General features: G+C 40.1%; 1 protein-coding gene across 4 annotated transcripts in view; it reads left to right on the plus strand.

The window, feature by feature from the left end:
* Positions 1-15946, plus strand: part of LOC105220723 (patj homolog) — a 38236-nt gene that overhangs the window by 4454 nt on the left and 17836 nt on the right. The window contains exons 1-2 of one of the 4 annotated variants that reach the window (XM_029044423.2): positions 1129-3529; positions 3581-4378. In XM_029044423.2, coding sequence (XP_028900256.1) covers positions 1759-3529; positions 3581-4359 — 2550 coding nt within the window. In that variant the 5' untranslated portion in view covers positions 1129-1758 and the 3' untranslated portion in view covers positions 4360-4378. Of the gene's footprint in view, positions 1-466; positions 4379-15946 lie in introns of those variants that run through there. The other 3 variants (XM_029044425.2, XM_029044410.2, XM_029044412.2) reach the window with 3 other exon arrangements.

Here is a 15946-nt window from a genome sequence, read left to right on the forward strand (position 1 = left end):
CAGACGCGCGGCACACAACTGCGACGTGGCTTTGTGCGGCATGTTGCAAGCCACAGCAATTAAATGATGAAGCGCCAAGCGTGAGCGCTTCCTTTGCCACAATTGCCGTTGTTTGCAAATATCCCACACGCCAAAGTCGCTTACCTGCCGCAATGCGCGCTCGCCCGTTACGCTCACCTTGCCACGCGCAAGCAGCCTTTCGTACTGCTCATAGACACGCGTATGAAATTAACCGCTTTGCACGTACGAAAGGTTATTATGAAAGTTACGCCGTTATGTAGTTGTTGTTGGCACTCGAAGGTGTAGAGTGTTCCTTCCGTGTGCGTAATGAGTTCGTTGCGACCGACACTGACAACACACAGCCAGCCAGCCAGCCAGCTCTTGTGTCGCCGTTGAGAAACCGCGAGACTCAATAGAACCGGCGTAGAAGAGTACCGTTGACTATCAATTTTTGCATTTTTCGCAGCAGTCGCACGCGAGGTAATGCCATTTACCGCAACAGCGTTCGGAGCAAGATCCTCCAAAGATGTCAACGCGAACATTTGTGCAAATGAGTTAAAGTGCCGCAATTTGGTGTTTGCCCCTTATAAATACTTATATAAAAGCTCGTACTTCGCACTCGTAACGTAATTGTGTAAAGTCATTGTCGCAGAGGCGCCCGTTGTCCCAGTTCGGTTGGTGCGGCAGCAACGCTAGTCGGTCCCCATTGTTGTGGTTACTATGCACGTTCCACATGCTGCAAGGGATGGGTGTCAAACTTTAAGCAACAACAGCAGCACCGACAGCGACAACGTCGATAACAGCAACAATATCAACAACAGCAACAGCAACTTGTTCAGCGACAATACGCGCAAAAACAGCGCGAACCATCATTTCAGCAGTCAAGCCAAGAATAACAACGATTGTTGTTGTAAAAATAGCAGCACAAACGACATTAATAAGCGCTGCAACACGACGAGTGACGGCTGCAATACACAACATCCGGCGGGCATACTGCGCCACAGCTGCCACATACACAATCGGCCGCGAAGCGACAATCACCCGCACTTTGCGATTGATAACCTAGAAAAGCATCGATTTTTCGACGTTGACGTCGACGTCGACGCTGTGCACAGTAACGGCATTTGACGCACGCGACAAGTAATAGACAGCTGCCAGAGCCGGGATAGTGGAGCCAGTAGTAGCGGCGAAGGACGCGTGCCGTTAAAGAAGTGTCGACTACAACAACAGCAACAACAAAATTTTGTAGTATCAGATACGTTAAAGTCGTCACCACTCGTAACACCCATATCGCCCGTGAACCTCTCGTCCTGTTTCTCCTCCACTTCCCATAGTTCCTCTTCGACGTCCTGCAGCCAATGCACCATCGTCTTTAAGGCATTGCCACCTCCGCCGTTGTCAGCATCGACACATTCCGTAGCATTCGCACGTACTTCGTCGCCCCCGCCAGTGCCACCACTTCGTTCATCGTCGTTGTCGCAGTGTTGCACGTCACCAACGCAGTGGCATTCATATCCGCACAATTTCTCACTGACGCTGGCGGTATCGCCAGTCGCAAGTCATGTTAGCTGCAACAGCAGTTGCCCAAGGCTCTCAACGACTACAACCGGAACGGCAAAGGCGTCCACGCACACGCGGGCGCCGTCGTTACAATACACCAAGCAAGCGAGCATCAATCGAACTTGCAGATTCTGCGACAATCCCGACGATTACGACGACGACCAAGACGCAGAAGTTGGCAGTCCGAATAGTGGCATAATGGTTTTAAGTACAGAATGGTCTCAGGTGGAAGTAATCGATTTGGTTAATGATGGCAATGGCTTGGGCTTTATATTGGTCGGTGGACGCAGCACTGGTGTTGTAATAAAGGCATTGACGCCGGGCGGCATTGCGGAACGTGATGGTCGTTTGCAATGTGGTGATCATTTGTTGCAAATTGGCGATGTGAACTTGCGTGGCTTCAGTTCCGAGCAAGTGGCAACGGTTCTTCGTCAGACTGGAGCTCAGGTTCGACTGATTGTTGCGAGGCCGGTGGAGCCGACAGCCATCGATTTACAAACGTTGGCCAGTCATGCGCCAATTATTCCAACTAAGCTCCTCTCCGACCCAGAAGAACTGTCACGGCATCTCTTTCAAAACCCCAGCTTTGCTACTAGTGCTACAGGCGTTGGAGTTGGCAGCGGCAGCGGCATGGGCGGCAGCTGCTTCCTGCCAACGCCGGACACTGAACTAGCCGATTTGCCACTGCCACCCATACCAACTGATTTGCCATTATCTGCATCCGCAGCGTCGCGCGCATGTCCCAAGGACTTGGACATCGTACCATTCTCGATTGTATCACCGTCACCGCCACCACTTATGCCCCTACCATCCCCGCCAATCACAACAGCAACGACGCTTGGTACATCGAGCACACTTCATCAGCAGCAATACGACATCACCACCACCAACACAACCAGCACCATCATAAAATACTCAAACACCACTCAGTTGGAACAAATTGAGACTGTGATAGCTGGCGTAGATGCCGGCACCTCAACGAATGCACCGGATGCAGCGCATATGGACGCCGATCGCTGCTCCACGGCTTCATCGAATTACATCGATTCACCCGAAACGGAAACATATGTGGTGGAATTGCATAAAAATGTCTATGGGCTGGGCATAACCGTAGCCGGCTATGTTTGTGAAGAGGAAGATCTTTCGGGTATATTTGTGAAAAGTATCATTGAAGGCAGTGCCGCGGAGGTGAGTGAGCGCATACAGATCAACGATCGTATCGTTGCTGTAGATGGTCGTTCACTGGCAGGTGTTACCAACCATCAAGCGGTGGAGATACTGCGCAATACCGACATCGAAGTCCACCTAACACTGGAGCGTTTCTTGCGTGGACGCAAGTACGAACATTTGCAAAATGCACTCACGGAATTGAAAGGCGACACGCAATCCCAGAGTTCACTGCCTGCATCACCTTCGATTGCAACACTTTCGTGGCTACCACCACGTTCCGATGCCGATTCTGTGGCCACTGAAGGTGGTATTGTTATGCTGGAGTTCTCCGATTTCCCATCGCGCGAAACCGTTGACTCTAACATGTCATACATGCTCGATCGCAGCGATCATAGCGGCATTAGCAATGCCAAAAGGCAAAAGACGCCAACAACGCCGACGGCTAAACACATAGCCAACGGCAAAGCAACGCATATCAATGGAAGCAATGACGATGACAGTGACGATCACGACTCAGCAACGCTGGTGGCACAAACACAGTCACAGTCCACAGAATGGCAGGCGCCACCGTTAAAGCAGCTGAATGATGGGCGTAAGAAATCGTTAAGTTCAGTGGCAGCAACAACTACCACGGTATCGGCAACAAAACTGGCGGTGACGGTGACAACAACATTAACAGTGCCTGCGGTGCCAGCCACCACAACGACAACGGCCACGGCAACAACGTTAGCCACCAAGCCCGCCGCCGCTTCAACCTTAGCCCCGCCCAATGTGGAGACGCTGAAGCTGACCTGGAAAAGTGAGTTTCCTGAAAGTGAAATTATTGTAGCCGAAATAAATAAACTTTCAGGTCTAGGGATCAGCCTGGAGGGCACCGTGGATGTCGAATGCGGCATTGAAAAGCGTCCACATCATTACATACGCTCTATACTGGAAGATGGGCCTGTGGGGCGACAAGGCATACTCAAACCGGGTGACGAGCTACTGCAAGTGAACGAATATAAATTGCAAGGCCTTAAACACACTGAAGTAGTTAAGATACTCAAAGAACTGCCAACACACGTGAAGCTGGTATGTGCGCGTGGTCCCACCGCACCATCCGTAATAAACACGTCACAAAATCCGGAGGCTTTCGAAACGCGCTCCCTACTACCGGGTGGTCATCAGAGTCTGCAAAATCTGCTGACCAAAGCACAGTCAGAGAGTTCTCTATACACATCGAGCACTGCCACGCTGACCGACCAGCAACGTTCCAAATCGTTGGAGAACGTTTCGGGTTTGGCACTTTGGAGCAGCGACGTCACTACCATCGAAATCGAAAAAACCGAACAAGGTTTCGGTTTCTCCATACTTGACTATCAAGACCCAATGGATGCCGAGGGTACTGTGATTGTGATACGTGGTCTTATACGCGGCGGCGCAGCAGAGGCGACCAATGAGATATTTCCCGGCGATCGATTGGTCAGCGTCGGCGAACACACACTGCACGGACTCGATTTGGACGAGGCGGTGGCGATACTCAAAGGCATGCCAGTGGGGAAGACCAAACTGGGCATTTGCAGGCCACTCTCAACATCGGACAGCAATATAGCGTCACCAGCGGAGGAGGCCGACTCGCCGAGCACATAGTTTTTAAGGAACTTTTACTGTGAGTAAACCATTTCACTTTGTCAATGAAACATTATATTTATATGCTTCCTTGTATATTATTTTCTTTTAACTTTGTGACCGTACACTACTTCCTACATCCTCTTCTCAGAAATCCCAATATCTTCGACGCCCATTGCCTTCGTTTCCATTATAAAAGTTGAGCTGTATGCAGTAAGATGATTTACGCAAGTGTTCTACTTCGTCTTATTTCACGATTGTGTTGACCCCTTTTTAATACGACCGTAAGGCGTTCCGTATTCTAGCGTGCCACACACGTTTGCCCTTCATCTCCGTTCCGTTAGCGGGCCGCAACTGCTGTACGCGTGCTTGCATCCTTTACGTACATTTTTCATTTTTCAGCACGAAGGTGTGTCCTTATGTGTTTGAGTGTGTGCGTGATTTTCAATTCCGAATGCGCACACACACATGACTCTTCCGGGACAACGGAAACTTGCCGCTTTTATTAAAACTTTACACCAATAAATGAGTAGGTGTTTCTGTGTGCCTTTTCCACTTGCTGGTTTCATCTAGTGCGCTTGATACCCTTGGGATGTGACACTCGCCCACTAGACCAACTGTAAGAGGCGATGTTAGAAATCTGTTTATGTACCAATTTATTTGCTTTCACTGATTTCAATTCGGTTCAATCTCATTCATTGTATTAATTTCAGGTTTAAATTGTAAAGACTACCTGAGTATGCTCATGTTTTCATTGGCTGATTGAATTTGACTTTGTTTGACTCTGTTCACCATATAGGTGTGTGAGTTGCTGTTGACTTTAGTCCATAATAAAAATCAGAAAAATTAGATTCAAATATAAACTTTTCACATAACTGAAAAAGAGTTTACAGTAGAGAAAGGAACAAAGTATGCGATTTACTTTTTCCAAAGAGGTGAATGAGATTAACTTCAAAATTTGGAGAGTGTGTGAAGATATAATACAATTGGTAGAGTCCTTCTAATGGCCTAAGCATTTTGTATGAAGATTTTTATGTCGGATGCTGAAATTATTACAGGTGCTTTATGAAAACGATTCCTTAACGACGTGTATGGTTTTTTTTTATGACATGTTCCACATTTCAGTGAAACCATATTTTGTTTCATACCATTGACATTATATGAGAAAAAGTGGTGATTTTAGTCCGATTACACTCACTTGAAACTGTTTTAAAGGATGAAATGAAAATTTCAAATATCAAATTGAACTTCTACAAAACGTTTACGAAATACTCGAAAACAAATTGAAATACTCTCTCTGGAAATTTATATTATTGCTATCTCGTTTGGCGCTCTCAATGAAATCACTTTTAGCAGTTATACTTTTTGTAGATAGCCAATCAAGGTTTGGTACCTATTGGATTCCAAGTGTTCTATGTTGAACTATCGATAGGGCTGAGAGAAAGTGAGCACAAAGAAAGTGGAAAACTGTTTTTAATGCGGAACCGACAGATATTGTTATAAGTCCAACCAATTTCAGCACATGCTCTCCAACTGAACAATGCCGCCTGCAGTAGCTGTATAAACTTTGGGACCTGGACCTATTTAATAAGTCCATAGTACTTATCTGATCATTCTTAATCCATATTTTTTTTTCGTTATCTTGCATTTGGTTAAGATTTCTATATACATCTTCTGAGCTATTTGTTTAAATAGTGTATTAAGCTCTCTCTTGATAGTTTCTAGTATTAACTCTGCCTTGGATTCGTCTAGAGAGGCTCCTGACTTTGCCAACTTTTTCTTACCGAATTTCTTTTTCGTTACTGAAATTATCCGGGAACCCATATTAGGACTAAGTAGATCTTATCTGCCAGTGAGCTCAAAGCTTAACTGCAGACCACGTGTATAAGGTTCCTTTCTATAATCTCTCTTAGTTAGAGCTTCATAGGCCGCATCTATGTATGTACAGTCATAGAGCGAGAGGAGATGTCAAGATCTTCGGTAGTAAAACGTTTCGAACATTTCCAACGAACTTGTAAGGGTTTTTTCAACCTGCTCAATAACATAGTTGTCCTCTCACTGAGGTTTTTCGAGACCCTGTTCGTTATCCACTCTTAACAATTGACCGCCACTTGGTTGCATATGTTTTGGCCACCACTTTATATTTATTTATTTGTCTATTTTTACATTTGTTTGTAGTGTTTCAAGTTCAATCACGTAAAAAGTGTATATTTATGTACCAAATATTTGGCCAAGCACTTAAATATTTAGCGCAAAACACTTACCTCGTGGTTTCTAAAATCTTTCTTCTGTTTTGGGTTATTTCGATAGGTAAACATTCCCTCCAATTTTAATTGCCCATTAAATGCTGATTTGCGAATGCGAAATTAACAAAGTTGAAAATGGCAACACACAGCGCTCCAGGCATATTTATATTTAGCAAAGTAGAAGAAGCAGAAAATCGTTCTTTATTTATTTTTGTTGTAAGCACAAAAATGCTAATTTAACTGAGAAGTGTTTATGCTTCAAATACACCCAGACTGCGCACTCAATACGCAATAAAAAAAATAAAATCGCGAAAAATATGGTATTAGCCAGTAGAGAAGGTATGATTTTTGGGCATTTCGATTGTTTGTTGGTAATTATAATTAATAATAATCAATGGGTTACTCCACCAACAAACATGCCCATTGCGAACTAATTTTAGTTAAAAATTCTGAATCTCTCTTTTGAGAACTCTTTGAAGAAAAAATTATAAATAATATTCTGTAAAACATTAGCTAGATATATATTAGGTCTACAACTTTGCTTCCGCCGTTTTTCAACAGATGTCTCTAGGGTCAAGCACTGGTTGATTAAATCGTTTTATATCGATCTTGGACATTTGTGTCAACATTAACGCAACAAAATATTTGTTTGCAACCCAAACTTATTCTCAACTGAAAATGTCACTTTTTGAGTCGAATTCTCGACATTTGCGGGAAATGTTGCTTTTCTTTTTTTATTCCAAGAAAAGAACGGCTGAGGCTCATCGACATTTGTAACCGTTTTTATACAAAAAAAAACTTAAATTTACAAAAAAACGGCGGAAGCACAGTTGTAGACCTAATAAATAATCTTGGCAGATCTAGCATTTCGCGCACTCTCGATACATCAGTATAAGAAATATATGCACTTCGGCACATATAATTAAATCCAAATGAAATATATAGCGCATATACTAGAGGTTTATATGTGCAATTGTAGTTGGTGGCATGATAAATTAGCTGTGTGCTCGCGTGCCAGCCGTCCAATCCAGGCGGGCAGCCAGCCAGCGCCAGTTAATGTAAATTACAAAAGTTTCCGATTTTGCTGAGGTAATCAAAAGTCTGCTAATGCCTAGCACTATATATAATACTTATATACTGCTGCAAATGAACACCGCTACTTTATAACGGCATATATGTATATAGGTGTGTGTGTGCGTAATGCTGCAACTCTCCGAAGGCGAAAAAGTGTGTCGCTGGCTGCTTGCCACCGGCTGCTGGCCTGGCCACCAATTTGTGGAAGTGCTGCTCGCTGCTGGCGGCTGCAGTGTTTATTGTTGCTGTCGCTAGCGCCTGACGGTTGTTTACATAACGAATATTGAAATTGTTTGCAATTCGCCATTTGCGATTGCCTTTTGAATTGTGAATTGGGAATTTCCCGTTCATTTCAAATTATGGACATTTTCATTTGACGGGTAGACGACGCGACGGCGATTTGCATTTTCTTACAACTCAGACAAGTAAACGGCGACCAGCTGGTCAAGCGGCTGCAGTAGTCTCCAAGGAGTACGATGGTCAAATGAGGCTGAGGAGAGGTGGTCATGGGAGACTTTGTAAATTTATTCTGAATAAAATCACTTTGGATTTTCGAAACTTGAAAGCGAATTTCATGCGCAATTTGCATATAAAAAAGAACACAATTTGAGCAATAACTAGGAGCTTCACGCATAAAGATGATCAGCTGACGGATATGTTCGCGTTGGATTATAAATGTTAACGCGATGTCTGTTAAATAAAGCATTTGATATTCAAATGCAAAGCAAATTGTCCAAATTAGCTCAATGACGGCATTCATTTTTTTTTATTTACAACATATTCGACATTTCGAAATGATAATCAAATGCAAATGCAGAGCGGATTAAATTTACCACATTCAAAATATGTTTTTTAGTGATTTTCTGTAATAACAAACAATATTGTTGCAAATTTCCCGTTAAATGCTCGTTTTCGTCTTTGCGAAAGTCATAAAATGCATCGAGTGGAAAATTTTATTATTCTGTCGTTTCTATGGAATTATGCACTGCATGATTTCATGTGTCTGTGATGTGAAAATACATATATTAATACGCACATACATATGTAAATTTGAATATTCATAGAATGTGAATACCGTACGAAAGCAGGTATATATTATATGTACATAGTATGTATATGCCTAGCAAATATGCATAAAATAAATAATTAAACGCTTTGGTAACACGTTATTTCACATATGAATGCGTTTATTCTTGAATTCCATATAATATTTGATGCTGACAACTCGTCCGTTTATACTGTGATTTGGCAGAATTAGCTTAAAGCTATCAAATGTGCTCGTTGAAAGTTGTTGTGTGTGAATTCACTCAAGTTTTTAAAGTAATATTTAATTATTATCTGTAAATAATTTAAGTAAAAAACCGGAAATAAATTTTGACTTGTTCATAAGATAAAATCTAGGCACATAGGAAGTGGAAGCGATTTGCATGAATATCTTCAATATATGTATATATATTTATATTGTTTTCGAGTAGGCTGGTAGATCTCTTCGTTTTAAACCGGTTGGATTAAGAGAATGTAAGAAGACATTAGCCAATGGTTTTGGATGTTGAGGGAGATATACATTCCTTTCTGCTGTCCTCTATCTCCTTATTTAGCATAGATATATCAAGACCGTGATTGTTCTTAGCATTTTATATTGGAATCTGGTTGCAAAGGTCGTACCCCACAATTGATTTTATGACCCCTCATATAACGTTACTTTGTTATTTAGGTTAAGTTTAAAAATTTTGTTTAAAAGTGCTGCTCTAATTTATTTTAATAGCTATATGTTTTCGCCACGTGAACCTCCGATCCAGGTGAATCCCAAGATAAGTTCCTTCACTCACTTGGGGTACTATGTATGTATGTATGTAATTGGCGTTGAACCGTTTAGCAGAATCGATGTGAGCGCGCCAGTTGGGGATTCCAAGTGTAACCAGGTCGCTCTCCACCTGGTTTCTCCAACAGAGTGGAGGCCTTCCCCTTCCTCGGCTTACTCCGGCGAGTACTGCATCGAACACTTTCAGGGCTGGAGTGTTTTCGTCCATTCGGACAACATGACCCAGCCAGCATAGCCGGTGTCTTTTTATTCGCTGAACTATGTCAATGTCGTCGTATAACTCGTACAGCTCATCGTTCCATCGTCTGCGGTATTCGCCGTTGCCAATGTTCTGAGGACCATAAATCTTGCGCAAAATGTTCCTCTCGAAAACTCTCATCTGATGTTGACATCGTCCAAGCTTCTGCACCACAAAGAAGGACGGGAATGATAAGCGACTTGTAGAGTTTGACTTTGGTTCGTCGAGAGAGGACTAGCACATTATTTATTTTAACAGGCTGTCGGATTTCTGATCTTAACGAAAATGTAACATCATCGCATTTTTGCTCATTAATATGTACAAGCCAGTTGGCTGGCAATTCTTCGACAAAAGTTAAATGTTCCTCTAATACTCTTGATGCTTTGATGAGACATTTGTTATGTGATCTTTTTTGATATGGGTATTGAGAAAAACCAGAGGGTTTCAATATGAATTTTGATAATATAAATGATTTGATCAAGTCTAAGGGAAACTAATGAGATCACGGAACCTTTAAGAATTTCTTCATTTATTATCCCTAAAGCTTCTATCAATAACACTTTTTTCTTGTAAACATAATTAGTAAAAGCAACAGTAAACCATTAATAATATGCCAAATAATTTCGAAAGACAGATGCAACTCTCCTCCTATAAATGCAAAATTAGAAATATTTGAAGCTCTTCTTAAGGCAATAAAGGGTTGAAACGTATGAATCCAACAATAATTTTATTGTTTTATCATTTTTAGTCTAATATGCTAAGATACTGAACAAAATGGCTTGTAATCGAGTACTTACCCAACACCAAGAAATGTTGCTGATTATGCAGGTCATAAATTCAGAGATCGAGTGCTCTTGGCACTGCAGCCAATAAAGCATTTACTCTCCATATGTAACAGTAATGGTGTGTAAGAAGATTTAATGCACAGTGTATAGCAAAAGACTTGAAAGAATAAAAGGGTAACTGCTCGCAGCGTTTGGTCTTTGTTGCTGCAATTTGTGCAACCTGGAAACTTCATACATATAAAACTCACTTTACACACACACACACACACACACACATACAATATAGACTTAGGTTATCAACTTGTTCGAGTTACCTCTGTTCCGAACAGGAAAAACTACAACGAGTTTAATTTCTGTGCGAACGCCAACGAGCGAGTGGACGCAGCAGTCTCGTAGCGTGAAGCACTGCGGTGGCATCGCCTGTTTTAACGACTCGGTGTCGACTTTATAGCGCAATTATCATGATTATTATGGTTCAAATCGCATTAGCATATACTAAAGAAACAACAACAAGAACAAGCACAAGCACAACACTATTATCCTCATCAGCAGTTACAGTGTTGTCATTATCGTCATCATCATCAGCTGAAGCGGCCATTAACATTTTCCAAGGCGCTGAGCGATGGATGCTGCGGGTCGGGTTGTCGATGAAGCCGATGTGGCTGATGTGCTGGCTGATAAGAAATGAGAAATGTATGCTCGCATATTGTGTGCTGGTTATGTAACTTAGTAAGTGTACATCCTTTGGCGTATTTGTCGATAATTTTTACAAAGTGTGTGTTTAATATATTTCTTCAAGTATTCAAGTATATATTGTGCCACTTGAGTGGGATAATTTTAAGAGCGCTATTCACTCTTACACATACAAATATTCACTTATAGATGACATTGTCATAAATGACTCACATATCGCCTAATTGGCACATTGGTATACTCGGCACGTGTATATGCTCTTAACAGTATTGTTGTAAACTGAAGGTTCCCGAATAAACGCAACACATTGGGTTAACATTTCGTTCATATTTCTTATGAAATTAATTTCGATCCATAAAATGTGAGCTAAAAAATCCATTTAGTAGCTGTGTAATGTCATAAATTCTACAAAAATATAGAACTTTGGAGTAGACCAGATTTTGCTCAAAGTGGTTACATATTCTTAAAAAAAGTCAAGAAAGAGACAGAATATGATTTATTAGACAGAGTTGTTCAATGAATCAATTTGAACGAGCACATAAAGAGAGTGCTGGAATAGTACATCGGGAGCCAATCTGGTTAACATGCTATAAACGGCAATATTTGACGTTGGGTTTCGATATGCTACGAGCTGTTCGTTTTTATTAATAATTATTAATCGTTTACGTTAATGTTGTCGCCTTCAAACTAGTCCCTATTCGATATAAAAACACGTCTAACGGATACTACAGACAAAGGAAGAAATGAATACAGCTGAAAATGTTATCGTACATTAGGTGTATGTAGATCAACATAATAAAAAAAACAAGTAAGGAAGGGCTAAGTTCGGATGTAACCGAACATTTTATACTCTCGCAATTTATTGAAGAAATTTTATTTACATAACACACAAATTTACCCATAAATTCGGCATAAAGTTTAATAGAATAATGAAAATCGTCATATACAGTATATGAGGGCAGAGTTAATTCCTGAACCGATTTTATTCATTTTCACCAGCAAGGTGCACTATATCCAAAACTATGCTCTCACTTAATTTTGCTAAGATATCTCACATATTAACCAATACATATAAGCGGAATAAAGCCCACCGTATTTTTGAAAAACCTATAATTAGATATATGGGAATTAGATATATGGGATGTTATGACCCGATTTTAATAATAATAATAATTTTTGGAACAGAACACTATTCGAAGAAAACAATTTATTCTGAATTACATTAAATTATCTACATTATAAAGTAAAGGAATAAGATGGAATTCAAAATTGAGTTACAAGGAAAATAGTCGTGGTTGTGAACCGATTTCGCCTATCCGTGTTATCAAGGTATCAAGAAAATATTATATACCGAGTTTCATTGAAATCTGTCGAGTAGTTCCTGAGATATGGATCACGCCCATTTTCCTTTTTTTTAAACTTCTGCTCTTTCTCTTGTAAAATTTAGATGTTTTTCATTAGGTTGTTAACGCACTTTTAGTAACTTGCAACCTAACCTTTGTATGGGAGGTGGGCGTGGTTATTATCCGATTTCAACTATTTTCATGGTGTATGGTGGGGTACGTAAGAGAACCGACTGCAAAAAGTTTGGTTTATATAGCTTATTGGTTTGTGAGATATATACAAATAACCCATTTGGGGGCGGAGCCACACCCACTTCTCCAAAAAAATTACATCCAAATATGGCATTTCCTAGTGTGATCCTTTGTTCCAAATTTTACTTTTATAACTTTATTTATAGCTTAGTTATGGCAGTTTATGTGTTTTTGGTTTTCGCCATTTTGTGGGCGTGGCAATGGTCCGATTTTGTCCATTTTCGAAAGCAACCCTCTCATGTCACAAGGAACATGTGTTTCAAGTTTCATTAAGATATCTCAATTTTTACTCAAGTTATCGCTTGCACGGTCAGACGGACGGACATCCGGATTTCAACTTCACTCGTCATCCTGATCATTTATATATATATAACCCCATATCTAACTTTTATATTTCTTGGTGACACAACTTTAGCAACTTTTGTTGCGAGAGTTTAAAAACTACAATTGGAAATTTTAAAATTCCCATTATTTGAAATAGAAATTCCATTGACTTTATCTACCTTACCTACAAAGTCGAATGAGTACTTTTTCCTCTACCTCTTGGTATAGAGGCGTAAAGAATTTCATAAAAAGTATTTTATATTACTTTCCTTGCAGTGGAGATCAGGGTTTACGAATTCATTACTAGATCTTGAAAACATGTGGTGAAATAGCGCAATATCGTGTATTATATTCTCAGCCATTGAGTGTCATAGCAATGTATCACTACTATAAATTAAAACTCCTGTAGCTAATATAAATTGTATAAATCGCACTATGTGCAGCCTTAAATATACAAAAAAAGTACTAAAAATGTTACCATTTCACCTACAAAGTGTGAGTGTGTGTTAATAAATACCATGGCGACACTTGTTGTTGTTGTTGTCTTGCAACAATAGGCCAAAATATAATACAGAGTATCTCTTTCATGGTGTCTACAAGAGTGATATTGATTTATGGAAATCACACACAAACAATTGTCGAAATTGTAAAACCAAACAATTGAATTGATTTGCCTGATGGCCCCTCCCGCCGCCGCCGCCGATGTGGGAAGCCGATGAAAAATTGCGCTCCATGCAACGGAACAATGCAATGTCATCAATCAAAATTGTATTTACGAACATTTAACCCATTCACAACAGTCGCTTCACAACCTCGCCATACGAAGCGTTCCACACAATGCACACGCATACACAAATAGACAAAAACAAAAACAATATTGTATATGCACATATGCATAGCAGCATATATTTAGATATACAGAGCACTCATACGCCATGGCGCACCCCGAACCACCTGTGCTCTCCACACACATGTGTTCACTGCTGGCGTGTCTCTCCCCTTAAATGCATTACAACAATATATTTGCACACACATACACTCACATGTACGCTGAATTTGCAATCACAACCACTCACCTTTATGCCACTCACACACACACACACACGCGCGCGCGGGCATGTTTATGGCGCAGATGTGCGACAGATTAGAGGGTGTGTGGGCTCAAGTGCAATTCGGAAGATAAAAGTTATTTAGATGCGCGTGTGTATGTGTCTGTGCTTATGTCTATGTAAATTGCCACTCTTCATGCAGCAGCATGCAACAGAAGCAACAACAAATACAATCAGTTATGCATATGCAAACATGCAACAATAACAATATTTGCTTTGTAAGCATGTAACTTGCGAAACACTCACACCAACACACGCACCCACACACACTCTCAGGCACACATAAAAGCTATACATTAAATCATTTCTGAAGCATGTTTATACTTTTTTCGAGTGGATTTGCTAGATCATCTTTTATGTGTGGCCACGTTTTGTTGTTGTAGTTGTAGTTGGTGTATGTGTGTGCATATGGTTGGAAAATGTGTTCGTAAATAACTGTACAAATGAAATGATAACAACACAGATAAATTGCAAATTGTACGCATACCAATGCCAGCCACTAAGCCAGCCACTCTTGTTAGGCAATCAAAAACTCATAGTTGAAAAATGCATAGAGATCATAAATTACATAATTGCCATGGGAGCTATTTACTTACGAGTTTATGAGTTTCAGTTTCATTTTCATATGAAATGCAGGGCATTTGATTTTGATTGAAATTGTGCAAGGGCAAGGGATTGCTTATAGACGACTGAAGATTTATTTCTACTTGTACCATTGACAGCTGCAACTTAAATTTTTTTTAATTTATAGAAATTCTCTAAAATACTTTTGTTAAAGTAGTACCAATAAAAAATTGTTCATGATTTTAACTTTTAATTCAAATAAGCGACCTTGAGCCTTATCTTTTACTAGATTGTGTAAAGTCATTAAATGCTTTGGATTTTTGCTGAGTAACTCTTTAAAATATTTTCACAATTTTCTATTGTAATGTGAGAGTTCATTAATGTACCTGTCAATCGTATTGATATTTTGCTATTTCTCATTGACGAGCCATTTACTAAACATATTTTGATTGGAGAGTAGTAGCTTCCATTGTTTAATAATATGCATTTCCAATGATGAGGTGGAGCACTGCAGGCAATCATGTTCTCATACATATTTATGAATATGCTAGTGACCCAGTTGGGAACAAAAGATTAGTGTACAAATTCTTTCAAAAAACATTAGAACATTTTAATTATTAAATTTACGAGTAAGGGCCCACTTCTTTGACTCTGCTGCTTCGCCGGAAATGAAAAACAAATACAGAAATTACGAAAATTATCCAGAATTATTTATTTTAGACAGGAGTTCCTAAATAGTTATGAACTGGTATACGAGCAGTGTTAAAAAATAATGGGAATTTTTTAATTTCAATTGCCCAAAAATCTAATTGTCAGATGCTCTAGCCTTCATATTCGCCAGACATGACTCCGTCTGATTTTTTCTATTTGCAAAACCAAAGAGAATCTTTAAAGGACATCGTTTTTAATATACAAGCATACGAGAACTTGCTGAAGGAGCCAAAGACTATTCCAAAATTCAAGTTTGAGAAGTGTTTCGGCTATTGAAAGAATCTGGCGAAAATTTTAAAGGCGACAACATTAATTTAGACAAATGAATAAATCCTTTTTTCATAAAAAAAAGTAAATTCCAGTTATTTTTTGAACGCACCTCATATTTCCTGACTGGCTCGATGCAAGAAAAAAGCAAAGCATTTATGGTATGTGTTTGTGTGCGTA

The sequence above is a fragment of the Zeugodacus cucurbitae genome, chromosome 2 (assembly GCF_028554725.1).
Source record: "Zeugodacus cucurbitae isolate PBARC_wt_2022May chromosome 2, idZeuCucr1.2, whole genome shotgun sequence".
NCBI lineage: Eukaryota > Metazoa > Arthropoda > Insecta > Diptera > Tephritidae > Zeugodacus > Zeugodacus cucurbitae.